Raw genomic sequence first — 24,158 nt, 5'->3', positions numbered from 1 at the left:
GTTTGCATGATCTCATGCATATTTTCTCTGAGCACTCTGGCTTCCTCCAATAGCCCAAAGACATGCTTCATAGGTTAATTGATGATTCTAAATTGTGAATGTGGGTGAATGCCCTCTGATGGACTGACAAACCGTCCAGGGTGTCCCCTGCCTTCACCTGATAGCAGCTGGGTGGGATCCAGAATCCCGGTGACCCTAACCAGGATATTAACAAATCACAGGTAGATAACCACAACTATGAAAGACTAAGGACGACTCAACAGCTATGACCTCCTGACCTCCATGTGATATATTGGGATACTTTATGAAAGGAGGCCTCTCCAATGACACACATTGGGGGAAATCAAATATTAACATACAATCTAACTCATACATACCTCAAACTGAAGTGAACAAGTTTAACACTACAAAAAATACAACAAAAACCCAATGGTCCGCCCACTACAGGCACAGTCTGTCCTGCTTCCATTTAGCTGCGTGGATTGATCCCCTGATTCATCTGGGTAGCACCGAAGCTACATAGGAAACAAAGGTAAATCCATATTTCAAATGGAATTACAACAGTTTTCTCAAATGTGTGGACCTATTTAACAAATAGACGTATCCTTAGAGTTCTACTGAAAAAATAAGAGTTTGTGATTGGCTGAATAAAAAAGTACCATCGCTCTGTGGCATGTGGTCGAGTTTGTGTCGCTGGAGTTTTGGAACAATTTAAACACCAAAAGGAAATGGCAGTTGTCTTGGTTTTGCTGTCCTTGGGCTCACATTTTTTGTAACTTCCAGTTCCTTCATTTTGTTTTCACAGACGCAGATATAAAGTGCCAAAACACATATCAGATACACGCCAGGATATATCCCCTTTTGTGTTCATTTGATTTTTTTTCGGATACTAAGAGCAAAACACTGTTCTGATGACAAGAACTACAGAGGTGAAGGATAACAGGGAAACAAGGTGATGGAATGAAAGTGACAGAGGAAAGCCCAAGTCCCACCAAACATGTTTTGATTCAGCAGCACAAAGTAAAAGTTCACTGTAAAAAGAAATCTGTTATTTTTACAGAAAACAAATACTGTCAGCTGTGATTGCAAATCCCATAGGTATTTAAATACCTTAAATACCCTCAGCAAATGAAGTATACTTGAGTATAAGTTTAGCAAGTCCGCTATAGACCATGTACGTGTGGTGTAGGAAGTATACTAACTGAATACTTCAGAATAAATTGGAAGCTCTTAAGTTTACAATGTATAGATAGTATATAAAAAGTTAACTTCAAGTATATTGCCTCACTTCTAGTATTGACTAGTACACATAACAGAGTACTTTTTGCTAAGGGTATATAAAAAATAAATAAGCCAAATACTAAATCAAACTTACTGTTTCAGTGCAAATGTGACATCATAAAAAATCAAAATAAAAAAATACACAAAAAAGTTTCAAACAAATTGTTTACATTTTAACAATTGTGCGACATTCACAATATTTGTAGGTAATTTATTTCACATAAGATACCAGCGGCTGTGGTGCAGAGGATCAGGCGGTTGACCTCTGATTGGATGTCGAAGTGTCCTTGGGCTAGATACTGAACCCCATCTTGCCTCTGGAGGAAGGCTGGCGCCAGTGTTTGGCAGCGGATCGCCATCAGTGTGAATGTGTGAGTGAATGGGACGGTATAAACCATACTGGCTGGATTGCAGCAAGTGATGTTTGACAGCCTTAGAAAGACTTGTATAATAATATTCTGATAAATTTCAGTAATAATCTGTTAAAGTTTGATCTATTTGACATAATTGTTCTGGTAACTACTGCTGTAAAATTTTTCTCCCATTCAAATACAACACAAATGTATGAATTATGTTCTTGCTTTTTAAAATGACAATCAAATGCCTTTTTTGTAATTCCTGCTTTAAGTTGTGAAAATAAAACGACTGTGATCAGTTTCCAGAGTAAGGAGCTCTCCTGCTATGATTTTCCTGTGTTTGTGCCATCACCTCAGGTTCCCGCTCCTCCATAATCTCCCTGAGACCAAGAATGTTCTAATTACAGCCATTTTAAAGGAGCGGGTGACATCTTTTGATGTAATATTACCCTCAAATCCAATTAGGCCAACACTTGTCAGTCCCACTCAGGGCTGATGGTTTCATTCCCCTCAAACTTTACCCAAAACACTCTCAGCTGCTATGTAAAATTCTCAAAAAGAGGAGACAATACACTGTGATTGGTTCTGAGGATTTATAGTTCACATGGGATCAATATTTGATTCAATAAAGTTGATGGGAAAGTTATAAAATGACTTTAAAATGAGTTGGACTAATAAAGAAAAAGAAACAGCAATACAAATTCATAAAAAAGGTAAAACACTTGATAGTAGAAAAGGTGCCATCTTTGTTTTGGGCAAATATGTTCCTGAAACTTCAGCTCAAATCCTCTTAAATGACGGATTCGCTCCTGCATGGTGCGATGGGAAAAAAGGAATCAAAACAAGAAGTGGAAGAGGAAAAAGGTCAATTTACCCCCCACCCATCCACACTCTGAATGTTAAAGGTGCGACCCCCCCCCCCCCCCTTCCTGCAGGCCACCCTCTGAACATGCAAACAGCTTTTGCATGCAACTTTAACAGTTCAAGTAATGCAAGGGCTCCATCTAGCGGTTATTAAGAAATTCTTAGAATTATTTAATCTGTTAATTTCCAAGAAATTATTGTTTTTTGGTCTTATATGTGTGTTTGATATTAACAATTGTTTCTTTATTGTGCAACTGAATGTGAATTTCTGTAATTTGAAAAATGTGCTATAAAATTTATTGAAAAAAAATTAATTCCAAGAAAAGTAAAAAACACTTTTGACCGGGCTACTCTTTAACCAGGTCATTATACCGACCGAACTAGTAGACAAAATCAAGTACATTTTGAACAAGAAGTACATTTTTCTGTTACTTGGGGTTAGGGTCTGATTTAGTTGTTTTTTTAATTTATAAGCAGACAAATGTTTTTATTTTAAATATTTTTACACAAATTCATCACATACTGTATGTTGTATGTTGCGTTTAAGGTTCAATACATCCCAGTCAGCAATTACTTGTGGCTGTTTTTGAACATTAAACCCTTAACCTTAAAATATTTCTTTCTCATAATGTAACATGTTATATAACTCCTGTTTTATTTTGAAAATACTTCCATAATATTAACTGCATTAGGGCATAACAATTGAAAGTAAAAAAAAACTAAGAGAACTTGAGGCCATTTGTTGTTCTTTCTCTTTCGGCTTTTCCCATCAGGGGTCGCCACAGCGAACGAGTCGCATGGTAAACTTGGCAATGTTTTACGTCGGATGCCCTTCCTGACGCAACCCTCTCAAAGCAACCGGGCTTGGGACCGGCACAGAGGTAGAACTTGAGGCCATAATGGATAAAAAAACTAAAGCAAACAGTGCTATGTAATAAAAGCAGGGTCAAATCATCATTGCAACAAGAAAAAAAGGACTAGGCACACTGAAATAGAATGGAATTGTGGGGAGGGGGGTGGGTTTACTCCACACCAAGGGTCCCACCCACAACTCAGAAGAGTTTATAATGACCTCCTGCCGCTCTGTAGAAACTATGTCCACGATAGATCAAAGGATTATTTGAGTGGGAGTTTATTTTAACATTAACAAGGCACTATCTAAATCACTAATTTAGCTAAAGCCTGACCGGCCTTAACCAGTCTTTGTCTCATCTCCATTCTTTTTTGCTGTCTCCATTAGCTAAGGACATTCAAAAAAGACGAATAACTTGTTCGCTTAAATTGATCATTTCTGGCCATGACTTAACTACAAATTAGAATTTTCTTAGTATTTTTTCTGCACAAATTAGCATTATGTGCACACAAATTTGTTTTTATGTGGGCACACGATATTATTTTTATCTTCAATTCCTACTACAACTTTGTTGCCACAAGATACTAAAATGTACACACAAAATGCTCAGATAATGCTCATTTATAGCCACAAAAGACTAAATTGTGGCCACAGATAGCTAATTTCAGTGGTCAAAATGCTAATTTGTGCATACAAAATACTAAATTGTGGCCACAAATTGCTCAATTGCACAATGTGCTAATTTGCAGACATTAAATGCTTGTTTGTTTCTTCAAAATGCTCAGAAAAAGCCAATTTATGGCCACAAAATATTACATTTTAGCCACAAATTGCTAATGTGCATTCACCAAATGCAAAGACTTTGAGAAAAAATATTTATTTTCATTTTATTGTTGTTGAATAATATGTTCAGGGCTCCACAGTTATCGAAACAAATGTGTGTTTTGAAAACCTGTCTAATAACTAAAGCAACCCCACATCATGACACTGCTGCCACTGTAGCAGACATCCCATCACATAGTGGTTCATTTTTGTTTAAATGATTGACTTTTTTCTAAATCCAGAGTCCTGTGGAGGATAAAAATTTTTTTTTCTTGTTTGTTATTTTATATTCCTGATTAAGAATGGTTAAAGACGGTTCTCTCTACAGGGACAAACCCCGTTTCCTTTATCCATCCGTTAGTTTGTATTTTACTGACATTTACGGGTGTTTACATCAGCACCCTTACAGAACCAGAGCACCTCACGATCCCCGGGCTCCTCCTTCTTTTTGTTTGCATGGATCTCCACGTGAGAGCGTTTACGTAAAATCTGCTGTGGACCAATCAGAGCTCGCTCCGGGGGACCGGAACTCGTGTTCCATTGGAGAGAGCGGGGCGAGTTTCAGCGACCAAACAGAGCTGTCTCGTTTCAGAGGGGATTGTTGTTCTTTCTCTCATTTTTTTAAAGCCCCCTTGGTGTCAGTGAGGATGAAGCAAAGCTCGAGCGTCCCGGCGTTCCTCACCAAGCTGTGGACGCTGGTGGAGGACGCGGACACCAACGAGTTCATCTGCTGGAGTCAGGTACGAGCGCAAATGCTAACGGGGGGGAGCTAACGGGGACAGCCGCCGTCCATGTGAGGGGGGCAGGGCGGCCCGTCCTCCCTACACCACCCAAATGCTACACCTGTTACCGTCCACCGCGGACCCACACCCTCGAACCAGAACCTGCTGCCCGCTCCCTACTGTTATTGTTCTGTTTTGTTGCTACTGCGGCTGCGCAGCTCAGCATCTCTGTGGGTGCTTTCGTTAGCCAGTTTTTCTGGCTTTACTGACCTAATGGGGACCAAAAATTGGATTTTAAGAGACAAGTCAAGGATACCGAAGTTGATAGACTAGGTTAACCCGATATTAGAGGTTTAGATTGGACTGAATAGAAACCAGTGCAATGAAAAGGTCATTCTTTTCAGTAATCTGTGTGAGGGTAAACATGGACTCAGCCTTATAGATGTGACCTAGAACAGTTCTCGTTTCTATGGTGAAGGATGAAAATGACAACCCAAACATATTATCCTCCACATGTGTTTTAATTACTTATTTTTGGTGTAGAAATGTCAGTTTCTTTCTGGTTCTGATCGTTCTTCGCTGTTTCCAGGAGGGCAACAGCTTCCTGGTGTTGGATGAGCAGCGCTTCGCCAAGGAGATCCTGCCCAAGTTCTTCAAGCACAACAACATGGCCAGCTTCATCCGGCAGCTGAACATGTGTAGGTCTTGGCCGCCACACCGTCTGTTTTGTGGTGGAACATCGTCTTTGCCCAGCTGACTCATAGATGTGTGCTTGTAGGAGGTTGTTGTCATGGCAACATCCGCTGGGCCGGTGAAGTGCGGTCTGTGAGGTCACGCTAGCAGTCTGTTCCCTGCTCGACTGCTTTTCAGCAAAAGAGAAATGCAGCATGGCCATCCGGACCAAACCGTCCCAAAACCTTGACTAGGGGTTGACAGTTTGCCTAAATCCTGACATTTTGAAGTTATTTGTAAGTTATTTTGGTGCGAATGGTCTCATTCTGCTTTCTCTATATGGTAAATGGCGTGTACTTGTACACTATAGTGCTATACTACCTTCTTAGAAGGCTTAAAGCGCTTTACAGCCACACTCCCATCACCCATCCGCACACTGATGGCTGCTCCACTCACTGCCTTACGCTGGTGCCAACCTGCAACTACCAGGAGCCAATAGAGCCACAGAGTTCAGTGCCTTGCTCAAAGGACACTTCAACACATGGACAGGCAAAGCGGGAACCGTGGGCGGCCGTAATACCTCTGCAGTACGGCAGCCCTTCACTCTATAGGTTGTAGTCATAACGCACGCGGTCACTTTTCGCCATCAAATTTCATCCGTTCCCTTTTCTTGACCTCACACATCTCCGGACGGGTCAAGTGTTCCGTGGCCAAGAACAGAACCGATCCAACCATGGTGGGCCGAAAAGTACTCGAGCACGGAACAAAGAGTGTGCTGTGAGTGAGCCCCAAAGAAAGTGGGATCTTCTTTATGTTGGAAGTGAGAAAACGCAGGAGTTTTGCTTCTTCAGCTAATTTAATTTTGAATAAACATTTACCACATGGCAACAGCTCTCAGTTGCCATGACGCTGTCATCGGATGGAGGAGTTACATCACTGTTTCACCTGATAGAAATATACATAGCTGCTGATTAAGGCCGCTGTTTGGAGACCTCCTGCACTCCTGGTTCATGTCTCTGTGGTCTGATCGGGTTTTTTCCTCCATGCTCCTGTGTTTGTGCACAGATGGGTTCCGTAAGGTCATGCACATGGACACTGGGGTCGTGAAGCAGGAGAGGGACGGGCCGGTGGAGTTCCAACACCCCTACTTCAAACACGGACAGGACGACCTGCTGGAGAACATCAAGAGAAAGGTAGAAAAGTTTTTTTCTTCTTCTTTTTTCTTGACCTGCACAGAGTTGATGGTTCAAATCCCAAAGGAATTGACTATGATTGCCCATTCAGTTGTCATGGGAACATAAAAAGTCATTTTTAAAAATTGCAAAATTTAAAAGCTTGAACCAATTTACATTATAGCATTCAATGGTTAAAAAAAGTAGTTAAAAGAAGCAGGTTCTGGTTTGTGCTGATGTGTTCTGTGTTCCAGGTGTCCAACACTCGGCCTGAGGACAATAAACTCCGACAGGAAGACCTGACTAAGATTCTAGCGACGGTCCAGAGCGTCCACAGCAAACAGGAGAGCATCGACGCCAGGCTGACAACACTGAAGAGGTGGGGGCTGCTGACATTTGTCTCCAATACCCTTCAATATTAAATGCGACTTACTTCTGGTTCCTACCAACTAAAGTCAATTCAGTCACCATTCTTTTTCACAATACGGCGCCGCCATGTTGGAACCAGATGTCGACAGTAAGCAGTGATTGGTCTTAGTCACCATTTCAATTTCAACCAGTCTCTCCAATCAGGAGTGAGCTTGTTGGAGGGCCACACCCCTTCCACTGAAAGTGGGCTACATGAAATCTGTCAAACCACCTACTGTACTTCTTTTGAGGCATCTGATTGGCCAGCCTATAACTTTTGCTACAGAAAAAATATGACAGAGAAATTAGCCTAATCAAGAACATGTTAAAAAAAACAGTAGCAGAGCAAGAATAGTTATTCTGACAAATAGGAAGGTTTTCAGATTTTGACATGTTGGAACCAGCAGGTTAGAACTAGAAAAACCTTTTTATTCAAAGTGACATAAGTCAATGTTAGACGCCCCAGCTATTCAGGTTGGCATGCACCAGTTTGAGAGAATGTCTTCCTCTTATTGAATCTGCTTGGTTTCAATCCAACCCTAACTTTATTTAAAAGCCCTTTACAACCGAAAGACCAATGCACTCCGCACACAAACCAGACAAACACATGCAAATAAAAAAAAGAAGTGAAGAGGTCAAAGACAGGAGTGTTGCAGTTGCATTGTGGTTCCTCAGGTCAGATGTTGAGGTTCCATGCTTTGGTGTGGTTTCAGGGAGAACGAGTCTCTGTGGAGGGAAATCTCCGACCTGAGGCAGAAGCACGTTCACCAGCAGCAGCTCATAAAGAAGGTGAGCAGCACACCTGAACCTGCAGGACCTGAACACACAGTTTGGATCCAGACTCTGGTCTCTGGGAAACCTTTGTTTGGAGCGCATTGTTATTTTATGTCTGTTTTTCATCTTTAACTCATTTGTTTCTTAGTTCATCAGGAACATAATATATTTTTTTAATATATTGGACTCATTCTGCTCTTTTCCAGCTCATACACTTTATCGTCACACTGGTTCAAAGCAACCGCATCATTAACTTAAAGCGTAAGAGGTGAGTCAATAACAGTAAACCCCAGTCTCATCTTTAAGTTTTTTTTAAACTTAGTCTATTTTTTTATAGATTTCTACATCAATCAAACACAACACAATTTCTTTTTGCAGTGCAAATATTTAACTAAAATCTATCCAAATAGACAAAACACCAGAGACTTTAGATCCTCTTTCAGCAGATCTGTTTCTCTTATGAATCATGGCAAACAAGAAGGATCTCCAATGGCCTGACTGTAGACTAAGTCTGCAACATTCCGTCATTGATATTAAAAATGTTGGGAGGTTTGTCTGACTGGAGTGGAATGTAAGGCTACAATGAACTAAAGTTCTGATTTGTTTCCTGTGTTCCCTTTTTTCTGTTGAACACTTTCTATCCAAAGATTGTCATCGGGAAAAACATTAGATTGCTTTTGTTCAGCTCCGTCTCTTCGGGAGATTTTCTTGATCCAAGCCTGAACATTAATGTTCAAAAGTCTGAGGAAATGATAAAACTGTCTAAATGAAATGAAGACATGACGGCAGCAGGTTTGCTGTTGCTCTCCTGAGCTCCTCACTGCTCAGCTCAGACTCCAGAGATGAGAAATGACCTCCAACTGTCTCACTTTTTCTCTCCTGCAGATCAATCCTCATGAACGGAAACGGGAAAAAGCCCAAATACTTCCATGAGATTTTTGATGACAACGTTTATGTTGACCAGGTCAGTACAGCCCCATGTGTTCCTGATGTAAAAGGAATTGTCAGCAAATAGAATTGTGAGATAGAAATAGACGGCAGTTTAGCTCAGGCGGTACAGCTAACCCTAAACTTCACATGGTTTGATTGGTTTTTCTTCAAAAGCTCAAACTATGATTGCATAAACCTCTTCAGCGTTTGCCTTGATCAGTATTTGGAAGAACTTCCCCAGATTTGATTGAATAAACTCTGTTTAGACGCCTGTCAACGGTCTGAACGGCGTGAAGGCATCGGAGGTCTCAGACGACGTGGTCATCTGTGATTTGACAGAGGGCGACACTGACGGGACCGCGGAGATCACAGAGAGTCCACCCCACACCCTTGAGCCCAGGTAAGAGCACTTTTTGTCGAGCTCTTTGGATCAGGATCCGGTCTTTGTGATGTTGGGGTAAAGGGATTTATTTTTTATTTTTTTTAAACCGTGTACTGTGCTCTGCATTCTGATTGGTTGTAAACCTTTACAGTCAATCTCCTCCACGCCCTGTCTGCTGCACAGAGATGCTGCAGTTTACCAGAATTACATAAATCGTACATACTGAACTTAATTTTTCAATGAAGGTTTAAACTTTGAGAGTTTAAACAAGAAAAAAGAGTGAAAATGTTCATGTCTGCCTGAGAAAAGTGCAGTGAGGAGTTTTGCAGCGTTAAAAGCAGCTCATTTCTCGTGGAAATGTTTGTAGAAAGTGAAAAATAAGAGGCAGGTGCCTGTCTGGCCATTTAACCCTTTGACCTACGTTATCAACATGAATCAGCTGATTCTGATGCAGTGAAAAGCGGCTTTGCATCGATATGCTAATGTGTGGCATGGCTAGGGCTGTGACGATAACCGCATCACCGCACTTTTTTTTACGCACTTTTTTTTTAGTTTTTGCATATGGTGTGTGTTTGGAACTATAATAAACACATTAAACGCATTCATCTTTGCTTATAATTTACTTTTTCTGCTAGTCCTGTGTTCAGACTTTCCTTCATTCTTTCAGATTGTTGTCTCCTTTTCTCCCACCGCGCGTGCTCTCACTGTCTGCCTCTGCGCTGCACGTGGCACGCGGCTCCTTTTACAGTTACACAAACAGGCGCGCGCTTTCAGAAGCACACATCCTTATTCTACAACAGAAGTTTCCGTCTCGCAAGGAAATACGATAAATTCACTGCTTTCTAATTGTTAATTTCCATTGTATTCATTTCCGTTATAAGCTGCGTGCGTTCTTAAGTCCGGGACACGGCTGCCCACCGGAGGATTTTGTGTTGGGGGGGGGGGGTCTTACTGTCCTCCTTCACTTCGTAACACCAAACATGAGCGCGCGCTGTTAGATTTCCATGAAAATCACTACATGTTTTGTTTGGGAACTATTTTTTGCAGCGTAACGTTACGTTTCTGTATAAACAAAGGCGGAGCCTCCTGCCGCGCGTTCTTCATGGATGTCAGGCTCACGGCTACCGGAAAGGGGACAGTGTCTGCAGTCTGCTTATTACTGGGCAATAAATAATATTCTGAGAAGATGTCTGTACCAGAGAGCACAGGTAAAACTTGCGTGCAGCTCCAGAGCGGTCCGCTGCAGAAGAATCAACACGCACCCCCAACACACGTGTGCGGACCTTCCTCCTATACCTACACAAGACTCTCCGCGCTCACACACACAGTCAATCTACAACGCCTATAGTTAGTTCACCAGTTAGATATGTAGTTGTTAGTTGTTACTGTTGTCTGTTAATAAAGATTAGTACGTTGTAATTGTATTTATTTCCGATGCGACCGCTGGGGGATTTTGTGTTTTTTTCCTTTTTTTGGGGGGGGGGGGGGGGTGGGGGGGTGCTGCTGCGGTTAACCGCGACACCGCGCCCCCTGGTGGTTCATCACCGCGGTGATGAAAAATTCGACACCGTCACAGCTCTAGGCATGGCTGCACAAAGTCAGCTGGTTCATGTTGACGGCGTAAACACCTCACTACTGTAAAAGTGTTAAATATCAGCACAAAGCTGCTCTTCTCCGCTTCAGAAGCCACTGGGATTATGTCAATTGTGTAAAAAGTTCAACCGTGACGGTAGTCGACATGAGCTGTTATAGTCTTGAGGAACCTGAACTGCTCATGTGTTAGCAGAGCAAATCTGTCCTAAATTGAGATCAGTTTGAGGTGAACAGCTCTGTCCCTGTCAATGCTCTCCTCAGTGAGGTGGAGATTGTGGAGGTGGACCTGGACAGCTGTGGGGTTATTCCAGCTGAGGCTGAAGTGAGCACCGCCAGCACAGAGGAGCTCCGACAGACGGAGGTGGAAGAGGTCCCCGACATCACCGCAGTGACGGACACCATCCAGCGGAGCAGCTCTATGGACAGCAACGCCCTGCTGCTCAACAAACCCTCCGGTTTGAGTCTGGAGGATCCCGTAAAGATGATGGACTCCATCATGAACGAGAACGGAGCAATCTCCCAGAACATCAATCTGCTGGGAAAGTGAGTCCTATGACCCAGAACAGACCACTTCCTGTTTACAGCTCTAGTATATAACTTTCCGTTTACAGGTATGGTAGGCCACTTCCCCAACCACAGCTGAGGAAGATCCTTTTCTTTTTACACTGGGTGGGGATCAGTTTTTGTGTACATTTGGAGCAGCTCTCTTCTTGTAAACAGTTTGTATTGGTTTGTAATTGGGGTGCAGCATTTTTCAGGCTCTGTTGTTTTTCTCTCAAAGAGCTGGTCACTTTTTATTTCTCCTTCAGCATTTGAAAAGGTCACTTCTTGTTTACAGCTGGGTCACGTTGCTTTGTTTTGACCGTTGTGGAAGATCTCTTAAGTCACGAGCAGTTGAACATGAACAGGCTCCGCTGTGCCAGCAGAGGGTGCTGTTTTTCGGCCCACTGACTGTTGGTCTGTGTGTTTCAGGCTGGAGCTCATGGACTATCTGGACAGCATTGACTGCAGTCTGGAGGACTTTCAGGCCATGATCTATGAGAAACAGTGCAGTTTTGATTTTGAGGCCCTTGAGGTAATGCCCCTTCATCCTCTTCCTCAAACATCTTTAGACTGATCTTTCTTAGTGCAGGATTTCTAACATTGTGTGGTAGATATCCAGGAAAGGTTTTGTGGGTGTTTTTCAAGTATTTAATGTAGTTTAGACATAAATTATTCTCTAGTCTTTTAATTTTAATCTTGTTGTAAAAAATCCTTGTTTTCAGGAGAGCGTTTCAGTTAAGGACAGCAACACAGAGCCAGTCAGAAGCAAGACAGAGAAGGACAACACCGGTAAGACAGAATGCCTGAGTTTTGGTTTAAACCGCTAAAATCCTAACCTGTCTATATTTTTATATCAAAATGTCCACTTACACGTGTATAAGTGAGCTCTTAATGATCGGTAGGCTCTGTGATGCTACACACTCACACCGGGCACAGGATACACATTCAAGAACACAGTGAATGTGGGTTTTTGAACGTGCTTTTAACATTTGGTGTTCACACTGGTCTGTTGCTACTCGGTACACTAGCGCTACTTTTTCTGTCACAGCTCTATTCCAGTATCTGAAAGACTGGGTGTCGTGTGATTCCAGCCGGGCTTGCATGAACGTGAGATTTCTGAGCGTGGAAGCAGGAAATGCGCGTTTACGTTTCATTTCATTGCAAGCTGTGGTTGGATTGAAGGCTAATGTGAATGTAGCATAACACAGAGATGTGTGTCGTCAGCATAAATGGAAGCTGATGTTGGTCCATGTGTGTAGACTCTAATGGAGATGATTAGCTTGATGGCTGGCTTTGATCATTTATCTGTAACTCTTGTTTCCTTTCCTCAGATAAGCAGCTGATCCAGTACACCTGCTGCCCCCTGCTGGCTTTCCTAGATGGCTGTGCCCCTCCCCCAGATCTGGATTTGAACTCCAACACTCCAGTGGGGTCAGACTCGTGCTTGCAGGCCCCCTCCAGCCCTGGCAGCGTTGTAGAGCTGCCCTCAGAGCTCCTGGACCCTGACGAGGAGCCGAAGCAGCCGAGCCGCAGCTCCCTGATCCGCTTGGAGCCGCTGACCGAGGCGGAGGCCAGCGAGGAGACGCTCTTCTACCTGTGCGAGCTGAGTCCTGCCGCACCTGAGACTGACTCCGCCCAACTGAGCCAAGTATGAGCAGATCTGTTGGACGTCCTCCTGCTGGGATCAGATCCTGCTTGGACTCTGTGCCCCCCCCCCCCCCCCCCCCCCCCCCTCCTTCAGCACTTATCATCAGCTCAAATGAGGGGGGAGCACCTCACCACAAAGTTTCTTTCTTATTATTCCGACTGCTGCCTGTGTTCTCGTGGAATTTCTGTGAGACGTAGAGATGAGGAGCAGACCTCTGTGTTCAGCACCAGAGGAGGAAGATGAGGCCCATTTCTTCCTTCTCTCCGCCCATATTTGGTCCAAAAGTGCAGTCTCCTCCTTGTACATACATTTATTTATTTCCAGTTGTTTTTTGTTTGTTTGTTTTTGCTACATTTCCTTCCAAAGCTAACATTTCATAAAGCAGCATTCCTTCAGAAGAGAGGAGTTTGCTTTGAACTGCTGCGCGGCAGCTTAGCTCAGGTTCTGCAGCGGCCCATCCATGCACAAACACTGCAGAGCTGCAGCGGGAGGGAAGGGAAATTCTCCTGCAGAGATGCGGCTGAGGAGCGTCGTGACAGCAGCTGAGGTTTCTACACGGCTGGAACCTCTTTGACATGACATGATGGGTAGAACTGCTGATTTCTGTAAACAATGAACCGGAACACAGCTTTTTTCATGCTGCCTCCGCTGAGTCAGGCTGACGTTGTGAGGTACGGTGGTTTCTGTGTCGACCGATGAAACCATGCAGCTGAAATAAAGTTAATGTCTAGTGATTCTCTTCTGGTGTCTCCCTTTCCCTCTCCATTACTGAGAGTTCTCTGTTTACATGCTAGCTTACACCCCCAGCCTAAAATTACCAGTGCAACAAAAATGATGAGCAGTATTGGAGCTATGCAGCCGAACAGTTTTGATCCAGATTCCAGCTCAGACGGAGAAACCAAAGATGTACATGGATCCATTTTTCTGCAAGCGGAAGCTTCAGAATGGAGCAGATCAGGGAGTTTGTGACCCGCCCAACTTATTTTCTACGTCACAAATTAATAAGCTCATTTTTTAACTCCATTTTAACGTCTGTTCCTGATTCACAATTTGAAGGGGAAAAAAAACCTCAAATGCAAGTTTTGGCTTAATTTTCTTTGTGTACGTCTATGACAAAATGCTACAAGAACATGGAAAAAAAAAACACTAAATGATTTTAATCTGAGTGGACCTTTAAAGCATTCTTTATGTGACAGCTCCAAAGCATTCACATTATTAAGGTTCTCTATTTCCCACACATTTTCAAGCAGGTGAACTCCTTTATACTTAAAGTTATTACAGGAATTTTGGTATCAAAATGTTCCGTTTGTTCAGGAGAATTTTGTGTGTACTGTTTTTAGATGATGTGCTTTGTAGCTGTAAAATATTTAAGCAAAAATGTTAGACCCCCACGGGAATGAATAAGAAGGCGTTCAATTCCCTCAAAAACGTTTTGCCTTTTGAACGCTTTAACCTTCTGCATAGTGAAACCTTTCAACCTTTAAATATTCAGCAAAGATTGCGCTATTTCTGTGGTGTTCAGCTCTTTTAAATTCCTTATAACTTTGATACAATTATAGCACATATTTTATGAACATTTCAGATCCTTTTTGGATTTATAACGAAAGTCGATGGAGCGCTCCAACATTGTTCATCTCTAGTGTCATAAACCCCCCCCCTATCAAAGTTATGGGGTAAACGCTTTTCTCCCTTGTGCCCCAAATCTGAGACAAACTTCACGTAACTTAGCAATTCTTGTCTTTCCTGTGATTATGAGAACAGACTTATATCTAGAGACATGAAAGCCCCAAAAATGTTGCCCAAAGGTTCGGGATTCTTTCAAGACTAGAATGGTTTTGAGATAGTTTTAAAGGTCTAAAACTTGGTTAGAAGGAAGTGAAAATTAGATTAAGATTAAGAAATGCTTACACTTCAGCTTAATTTTACATATAAATTTTATGCTTGACACAAATGAAATTTAAATAATCAGATTCTACTTCTGAACTTTACAAATTTAAACAAACTATTAAAATCAGTTTTGCATCAGTCATTTTTTTAAGCAAATGTATTAAGTAACTGTGAAAGTAAATGTGAGCTTCAACATCTTTTTTAGGACTTCCGAGTTCTTGTCGAGATTTGCAAAATTTATATACCTCTGCCGGTTCCAAGCCCGGTTTGAGAAGGTTGCGTCAGGAAGGGCATCCGGCGTAAAACATTGCCAAATTTACCATGCGACTTGTTCGCTGTGGCGACCCCTGATGGGAGAAGCCGAAAGTGGAATATAATATGATTTTTTTTTTAGCTTGAAGTCTCGTTAAATCCGTCAACAACTTTATTGAGTCAACAGCTTCAGCATCTTCTGAGAGCACATTAAGCTTAAAGCTTGCATTAACACTTGCATGATTAGCTTAGCTTCTTTTCATCATGTTCCAAATCATAGTAGAACAAAAAATATTTTTAAAGGTGAAATAAAGGTTAAATATAAGTAAAAATCAATGATATTAACGTTTTTAAAGCAAAACGTGATGGAAAATTGTTTTTAAGCAGAGCTGTAGCATAATGAAGCCTGGCGCATGCGCCGTTCACACACTCTCCGCTCTCTTCGGGTTAAGTCGTCCAGTCTCGGTAGAAATCGGCATATATCGACTGAAAACCAGAGAAGAAACAACATCCGCGATGGGAGCTGTCCTCGGCTTGTGCTCCATGGCGAGCTGGGTAAGAAACGGTTTTTTTTTTATAGACGAACTACTGCTAGGGCGTTTTAACAAACCATTGACAGCTCACTGACGACATTTGTTGATGGCTAAAACAGCCAATTTGACGTGTTTTCGTAATGCTAGAAAAGGCCTCTGACCAGACCAGCCAGGACTGCGCAGTCATGGTTGTGTTGTGGCGCAGGTGGTCCGCTCTCCAGTCGAAAATGTCGGTCCGAAATGTTCAAATTATGACCGAATAGTCGGTGTTTGAACCAAACAGTGACGTAGTTCACATGATGAACGCGTGCACGAGGCATTGTTTTTGAGTCGCGTTTAAACCGCTGAGTGCAGTGAACGCGGAGAAGCGCGTGATGTAACCGTATCAGTGGTACGGTGTCAACACCAGCCTGCGAACCGCTTTGGCAGCGGTACCGAGCCCAGGAAACAACACGGGCACAGCGGTTTCGCAGAACGCCCCCTGGTGGAGTTCTGGGGAACGTCCGCCATGTTTATAAACACAACTTGACCTCTTTGTGCAGTCAGTGCGTGTGACGTAAGAGGCTCAGGATGGGTTAATCTTGGTGAAGTCCTGTTAACATGACAGAGAATCTCATTAGATCAGCATAATAACTTTACTGTCACCATTTACAGATCTACTTATATAGTAATCAAAAAATATAAATAGATGTTTTACCTATATCTGAATTTCTGACGATGTTCATTTTTTATTGAAAGTTTATTTAAAATTGTGCAACTTCTGCTCTGAGTGTAGGTTTTTCAGATTATATGGTTGTACTTGAATGCCCTCAATAACCACTACTTAATGCACTGTATTGGGTGTTTGCCATTTTTTTCAGGATGTCTGGATCAAATTCCCTCCCAACTCCCTAACTACTAAAATTTATGTAGTGCATGATTATCTAGTCCCCTGGATTTTACAAAAGTGTTAAAAAAAAGTGGACAATTCACGGGAACTGGTCTAAATCTGTCGTATTGGTGTGAATCCGCCTTTAGGCTTTATTTTCTCAACTGCTCTATTGTTGCGATTTACTGCATGTTGAGCTCTCTGGGCCACCGTAACCACATCCGCAGTCAAAATAGTAACTAGAGTTGGAAAAGAGTCCGCACAACTAACTCGACTTTGTGTGAACAGATCCCATGCTTGTGCGGCAGCGCCCCCTGTCTGCTGTGTCGATGCTGCCCTTCTGGAAACAACTCCACGGTGACACGCCTCATCTATGCCTTCTTCCTGCTCCTGGGCGTGGGTGTGGCCTGCATCATGTTGATGCCTGGCATGGAGGTTCAGCTCAAGAAGGTACAGAAATGTCCTACTCCAACATGAGCTTTTGCTAATTGACAAACCTGCAGTCAACATGCTCATGTTGGCAGTTTACCTGTCACTCTGCAGAATGAAGATAATCTCAATTTCCTTTACTCCTTACAAGCCACTGAAAGCTCAAGTTCTGATGTTACCTCACAGTTCCTTAAAGAACAGAACAGGTGGAGGGATCAGCTGTGACATAAGCTGTTGCCTGAATCATCGACTGTATAGAGAACTGGACTGAGTGACTCCTCCCCCCTCGTGTTCCAAACATTAAGTATCCGCTGGTTCCAAGAGGCCGAAACTCAATAGACATCTACTGAGAAAATGATCGTCATTCTGTTTGTTAGAATAACTCTTCTTGCTCTATTACCTTTTTTAACGTTGTTGCTGATTCTAATTTTTGGTCATCTTTTTTCTGTAGTGCAAGTAATTCAAGTTATAAACTGGCCAATCAGATAACTCGATAAACGTTCGGTCAGATCCCAGGGTATCAAATCAAATCAAACTTTATTTAAAAAGCACTTTTCATATAAAAGTATAACACAAAGTGCTTTATATTAAAACAAAACAAAATAAATAACATAAAAGCAAGCATGAAAATTAAAATAAACAAGCACAAAAATAAATAACAATAAAAATAGGGCCCCCCTCCCTGTACCTATACACAACCCCCCCACTTCTTTCACATCTCTCACCCCCTAACTGATGGGGAAAGACAATGAGAAAAGACAAATAAGAAATAGGCTGAGCACGAAAACAAGATGTTGGAAACGCTGATAATTGGAACCTCCCTCTCTGTGACCAGCCGCATGACCAGCCAAATGCAGCATCACAGGCGGGGACCACTCCACCACAGCAAAGAGGTGATGCAGGTCCCCATCTAGAGCCGCAGTGGCTGAACAGCAGCCGACCCAGAGGGAGAGGTCCCAACTGAGGAAGCACCGGAAAATAAATAAATACATAAAAAAATAAAAAAGAGACTGAAAAAGTAAACATTGATAAAAGCAATACACAATAAAACACTGAAATAAGGTCAATTAAAATTAGAATAACAAAATAAAATCCAGTGTAAGTTCATAAAACAAGATAAAATGGATAAGAATAGAAGAGTAGAATAGAATTTTTCCTGACAGTTTTTAATGTCAGACTCTTGTTACTCCTTGTCATCTATTAACAGCATTGCCACGTTCTCTGCACGTGTCTTTCTGTACAGCCAGGATTTTATTTATTCAATGTCGTTTTGATCCTCTGAAGAACAAGAAACCCAATGGACAGATGCTTCGATCGTTCTAGAATAATTGAATCCTGAATGAACGCTTCTCTCTGCTCATCAATCTAATTATTGAGATCAGACGTCTGTTAGTAGAGTTGAGGGAAAAGATGGCGGCAGACCAAAACCCTCGGCAGATGCTTCATGTTGTGGGTTCGATCCCCTGCATCAAAGACACGGGCAGGAGTTTTAGGTGATTATTCCAGGAGGACTTAACCTCACGATCTCCTCCTGAAGAACAGATCATGACCTCCTGAATTCAGCCACAGATTTTGTACTCTTCTCTGTGATTTTTGAAGCTCCCTTCTGGAGCGTTTTGGTTCCTGTCACAGTGAAACATGTCGCTGTAGATTCCAGGTTTCTGTGAGGGGGGGATGGGCTCCTCCATTCCCGGCGTGGAAGGCCGCGTGAACTGTGACGTGCTGGTCGGCTACAGGGCTGTGTACCGCGTCTGTTTCGGCATGGCCATGTTCTTCCTGCTCTTCTCTCTGCTCATGATCAAAGTGAGGAGCAGCCAGGATCCTCGCGCGGCGCTGCACAACGGGTACGTCTCAAACCGTCCTCCAGGTCCAGGTTTCGCAGTAACCAGTCATTCACCCTGTTCTTTTGTTCCTCCCTGTTTTCTCTGATTCTATCGGGAAGATTTTCTGCTGATTCAAACCCTAAAGATACTTTTACACGTGGACTTACAGTCCCACTCCCATCATCTTTTCATCTATTTTCAAAGCGTTCCCAGTGTTCTTTTATTATGATTTTTATGTTCTTAGCCCAAATTAAAAAAACACGTAGACATGCTTTTACAGAGCAGCCTGAGTTCATTAGAAGTTTGCTTTTGAGTTGTGGGCTGGACTGTGGCGGTGAGCAACCCCACCCCCGTTCCCCTCACCTTTGCCATGAACTGGGAGCTCGTTGCCCGCCCTTCCTATCGTCTGCGTGACAAATGGGCTCTTTTTCAAACGACATTTCTTCATCAGCTCCTGACTCACAACTATTTGAATAAAGAAATACTCAGAAATGCAATTTTATCACAAAAAACAAACATTTTTACTGGAGTTGGACTTTAATCTGATAACTGCACTCATGGGATTTAAACGTGCAGGTTTTTCTTTTCTGGTTCTTCCTGACATGGAGTCACGTTTAGTCTCATTTCTATTCATCGCTTTTCCAAAATAATCATGACGGGTGTCCAAGGGAACGGCTGAAATGTCCTCACAGAGAACTAGCTAGCATTAGCAAATTAGCAAAGCTAACAGAAACTCTCATCATTCTCTGAAGTTAATCAGATAATGAGCTCAGATGTGTGAGCAGAATTGCTGATGTCAATAGTAATTAAGTTAAATTAGTCATTTTCTCTGTCATTTGATTTGTAGACGGCCTACTCCTGTGATCATCACTCTGAGGATCTCAGGATCTAATCTGGTGTCTCCCTTCTGGGTGTCTTTTCCTTCTGGGTTTCAGGTTCTGGTTCTTCAAATGTGCCGCAGCTGTCGCCATCACCGTTGGTTCCTTCTTCATCTCAGAAGGTCCCTTCACCACCGGTAATGCTCCCCTCCCTGCAGCCTCTTGTGTTGGACAGATTTTACTGTGACAATAGGGTGCAAAAGAGTGTAGATTGATGCCCCTTTTGGACTTGAAGCTGGTTTCTTTGGGTCACTGGTACTGGTTGGAGCCAACAGGAGGCGAGGCTTACTCCTGTTTGTGTCAGCGCTGATATAATACTAACACTCTAGAGATCCTCCTTTGTATGTTCGTCTGCACATAGTTTCTATCAAAATGTTCTGCTTTTTCTAAAGGCTTGTGCTGTTTTCCCGACTTAAATTTTTTTTTTTTAAATTATTTCCTTAAAACGTTTAATGAAAATAAATGTTAAAATTTTAAATTCGAACATTTAATTTTAGAGTGAATAAAGTCAGCAAACCTAAGTATAAGTGGAACTTTTAAGAACTCAGAACATTGTTTGTTTTTTGTAGTTGCATAAATGGTTTAAAATCCAGTTTTTAATCTTCATATTAAATCATTTTTTCCCTTTTTATGCATTGTAAATCTTTTTCTGTGTGCCTATTTTGACTTTTTATCAACTATTTTCTAAAACAATTTTTAAAATTCTATTTTGAATTCATAATTTTGCAGTTATCTGCACATTTTTGATCAACTTTAGCAGATTTTTCCATAAACTTCATTTTTGTGGATGTTTCCTTTTTTATAATCTAGTTTAACATTAAACACATTTCTAGAAAGTCTTAGTCACTTTTTAAAATCTTCTTCATTTCCTTTGCTGATCTTCACTCTCGTACTTCGGGTTCCAGCAGTAAATGTAGTGTCACCAAAAAAGCGGTTTTCTAGTTTGAGCGTAAAGACTCCGCCCCCTAGTGGAAGGTCGGCTAACCTGCTTGGTCCGAGGCCGAATGTTCTGACCGTCTCCGTCTGTCCCACAGTGTGGTTCTACGTAGGTATGGCGGGAGCTTTCTGCTTCATCCTGATCCAGCTGGTGCTGCTCATTGACTTCGCCCACTCCTGGAACGAGTCGTGGGTGGAGAAGATGGAGGAGGGGAACTCGCGGTGCTGGTATGCAGGTACGCAGCTGGAAGACCAGAGATGGAGGTCGGGTCAGACTGAAGTCCTCTTATGCCACGGTTGGATTTGTTTAAAGGCGTAGTGAACAGATCAGTTCTGGTCAAAGTTGGGCTGTGTGGTGTGAACAGAACCACCTGCAGAACCAGTAGCTCCATGATGAGGTTCTGTTTTGTCCACAGCTCTGCTGTCGGTCACTGCGCTCAACTACCTGCTGTCCCTGGTGTCTCTGGTCCTGTTCTACGTTTACTACACCCACTCTGACGGCTGCACCGAGAACAAGGTCTTCATCAGCATCAACATGCTGCTCTGCCTCGGCGTCTCCGTGGTGTCCGTGCTGCCCCACATTCAGGTGGAGAGGCCTTCGTGTTGGAAGACGATGAAGGTGTGGCCTAAACCGTCTGCAGGTCACGTGACCGTCTCCTGTCTCTTGTCTGTAAAAGGAGTCACAGCCGCGGTCCGGTCTGCTGCAGTCCTCCCTGGTCACCCTGTACACCATGTACCTGACCTGGTCGGCCATGACCAACGAGCCAGGTGAGTCAGCAGCCACGCCCCCCGATCGCATCATCGCACCACTGTTCTGAGCGGATCCTGAAGACGTTTTAGAAACACAAACCACAACCTCCAACCAGCAGCTGAGCAGCTTAATTCCCACAAAGCTTTTCAGAAACGTTCTAGAGAAATTTACTTGTCAATACTTTTCGTAGTGGTTGATGAGCTTTTTTCAAATCTACATTCAGTCTCCGGGTTCAAAACTAAGTGTTTAGAAAGATTTTCTATAGTCTTTGAATGTTTTGTAATGTTAGTTTTTCAGGAAAATACTCAGACTTTGCATATTTCTCTTTGTTACTGAAGAAATGTGCCTGTGAGCTGAACATTTAACCCTTTAACATTAGAGATGTGGCGCCTAAATAACAGTCGCTCTGAAGTTCTGTAACTGTAACAACTGCTGGTTGTGACACGGAGAAAAGCGGCTTTTCACAAGGGCTTTGTCCTGATATGTGACACGTTTCAAACGTAAAGACCTTTAGGTGAGCCCTACAGGGTGGAAAATATGCTTTCTACTGAATGACATCGTCTGCTTCACAGACAGAAAGTGTAACCCCAGCCTCCTTGGTATCATCGGGCTGAACAGCACCACTCCAGCTGGCAAGGACCAGGTCGTTCAGTGGTGGGACGCCCAGGGCATTGTGGGATTGATCCTGTTCCTCATGTGTGTCCTGTACTCCAGGTGAGCAGCTGTGGTCTTGTTGAACGCTCTGCGGTCAGCTGGTGGCTCGGCGTCACATGACCCTCTGCTCCTCTGTTTGTCCGCCAGCATCCGTAACTCGTCCACCACGCAGGTCAACAAGCTGACGCTGACCACCGACGAGTCGGCCCTGATTGAAGACGGGCCTCAGAGCGACAGCTTTGAGGAGGGCGGCGGCCCCAACAGAGCCCTGGACAATGAGAAGGACGGCGTCACCTACTCCTACTCCTTCTTCCACTTCATGCTGTTCCTGGCGTCGCTCTACATCATGATGACTCTGACCAACTGGTACAGGTAAGAAGCAGGGACTTTCTGCTGCATCCGCTCAAGAAAATAGGTCCTGACCAAAATCCAATCCTCTAGACTATTTGAACCAGTTCTTCTATTTCTCCGTGGTAAAAAAAATTCCTGTCCAGCAAAACGAGTTCAGAGTCCTGATGTGCAGAATCGTGTGCTGATTGTGTGAACATCGTATGTCTGCAGCCCCGACTCTGCCAACGAGGCCATGACCAGCCGCTGGCCGTCCGTGTGGGTCAAGATCTCGTCCAGCTGGATCTGCCTGGGCCTCTACGTCTGGACCCTGGTGGCGCCGTTGGTTCTGGTCAACAGAGACTTTGACTGAGTCGCTGGCTCTCTCGGCGGAGCGTCACTATAGAAAGCTGCACCGCATCACCTGCTTCATCCGGACTCAGTTCTGCGCCGTTGGACCGCCTCACATTCGGTCCAGCGACTCAGAACCCAACGGCATGTTGCTTCAGACTCCGTGTCCCGTCATCTTTGTGGTTCCTCTCGCTAACCCGACTGTAAATATGTGGTGAAAAAGTGAGTGCACGTGTTTCCCCTGTAGATACCGCATGAGCAGAACCGAACAGAACCTTGTTGATACTGAAACCTTGGAGCTGTGAGACGGGAGCCGCTGCAGAACGAGCCCACAAACTGACACCGTTTGATCCATTTTCACAATCAGTGTTGTGTAGTATTATTGTGCATTTTGTTGATGTGGTGCCCCCTGCAGCTTACACACAACTCTGTACTGCTTCTTATTAACCGTGAATTTAGTGTTGTTTTTTAGGTGAGTATAATGTGTTTAGTTAAATTATTTTGCTTTATCGTTTTTATTTGAGCTCTTCTTGTTCCTGACCAGGATCTAACTATAAATAAAATAAAAAAATACAAAATAATTTTTTATCTGTTCTTTTTATTTTACACATAGTTGGAGCCTGTTGGAAAATCAACAAAACGAATACCAGGGGGGTATTCCAGAAAGAGGGTTATGCTAGTTACCACGGTAAGTTTGAGGCTAAGAAAGCGGATAACCTCAGCTTTCGGTTCCAAAAACTGAGGTACGTTTCACGGTATGTCAAGTTGCCATAGCAACTCATATTCTGAACATAACCTGGTCTGGAGCAGGTTTAGTTGAAGGTTAGTTTGTTTTTAGTTGAAGCAGCATGGCGTGTCCATTTGAAGATGATTTAGTGGATGAAGAAGCTCAGATAATACTTTTTCCACCATGAGAGGGTGATAAGACCACATATAGATGTTGGAAAGATAAACTTTTTACATTGATGTAACTTAAGCTTAAGCTTCAGTTAAGATAAATCATTTTTTTAGTTAAGTCAGCTTAATAACACGTAGTTATCAGACATTTATTTTACTTTCATTCACATTAATTTGCTGCATGGTGGCACAGTGGTTGGCGCTCTTGCTTCACAGCTTCTTGCTGTGAAGCATCAATGGTCACATCAATGTGGGTCCTTTCTGTGTTGACTTAACATGTTCTCCCTGTGGATGCGTTGGTTCTCTCTGGGGTTCTGGCTTCCTCCTACTGTCCAAAAACATGCTTCATAGGTCAATTGGCAACTCTTAATTGTCCATATTTGTGAGTGTTTGAGTGAGTGATTGGATGTGTGACATGTCCCCTGCCTTCGCCCACAAGAGGCCGGGATAGGCTCTAGCAGCCCCTGGACTCTGAAAGGGACAAAACGGAAGAAATGAATGAATCAAATTAATTCAATTAAGTTGGTGTAACATTGGTGCTGCTGTTAGATT

General features: G+C 43.0%; 2 protein-coding genes across 2 annotated transcripts; both read left to right on the top strand.

Annotated features, from left to right (window-relative positions):
• Window positions 1-4,691: 4,691 nt before the first annotated feature.
• hsf2 (heat shock transcription factor 2) lies at window positions 4,692-13,754 on the top strand. Its single transcript, XM_011491673.4, has 12 exons — window positions 4,692-4,916; window positions 5,488-5,596; window positions 6,636-6,763; window positions 6,997-7,121; window positions 7,864-7,939; window positions 8,131-8,192; window positions 8,810-8,888; window positions 9,121-9,254; window positions 11,091-11,372; window positions 11,802-11,904; window positions 12,095-12,161; window positions 12,704-13,754. Exons 1-12 carry the CDS (start codon window positions 4,824-4,826, stop codon window positions 13,024-13,026), a joined length of 1,581 nt encoding a protein of 526 aa, XP_011489975.1. The 5' UTR covers window positions 4,692-4,823; the 3' UTR covers window positions 13,027-13,754.
• Window positions 13,755-15,554: 1,800 nt separating this feature from the next.
• serinc1 (serine incorporator 1) lies at window positions 15,555-23,290 on the top strand. The gene is made up of 10 exons (XM_004083535.4): window positions 15,555-15,714; window positions 16,849-17,010; window positions 18,640-18,833; window positions 19,748-19,827; window positions 20,725-20,862; window positions 21,043-21,212; window positions 21,304-21,394; window positions 21,950-22,091; window positions 22,179-22,403; window positions 22,593-23,290. Exons 1-10 carry the CDS (start codon window positions 15,559-15,561, stop codon window positions 22,729-22,731), a joined length of 1,497 nt encoding a protein of 498 aa, XP_004083583.2. The 5' UTR covers window positions 15,555-15,558; the 3' UTR covers window positions 22,732-23,290.
• The last annotated feature ends 868 nt before the right edge of the window (window positions 23,291-24,158 follow it).

The sequence above is a fragment of the Oryzias latipes genome, chromosome 24, assembly GCF_053564925.1.
Source record: "Oryzias latipes strain Hd-rR chromosome 24, Olatipes_Hd-rR_3.1".
Lineage (NCBI taxonomy): Eukaryota > Metazoa > Chordata > Actinopteri > Beloniformes > Adrianichthyidae > Oryzias > Oryzias latipes.
The sequence above is the reverse complement of the archived record's forward strand: the minus strand, read 5'-3'. Positions and strand labels throughout refer to the sequence as shown.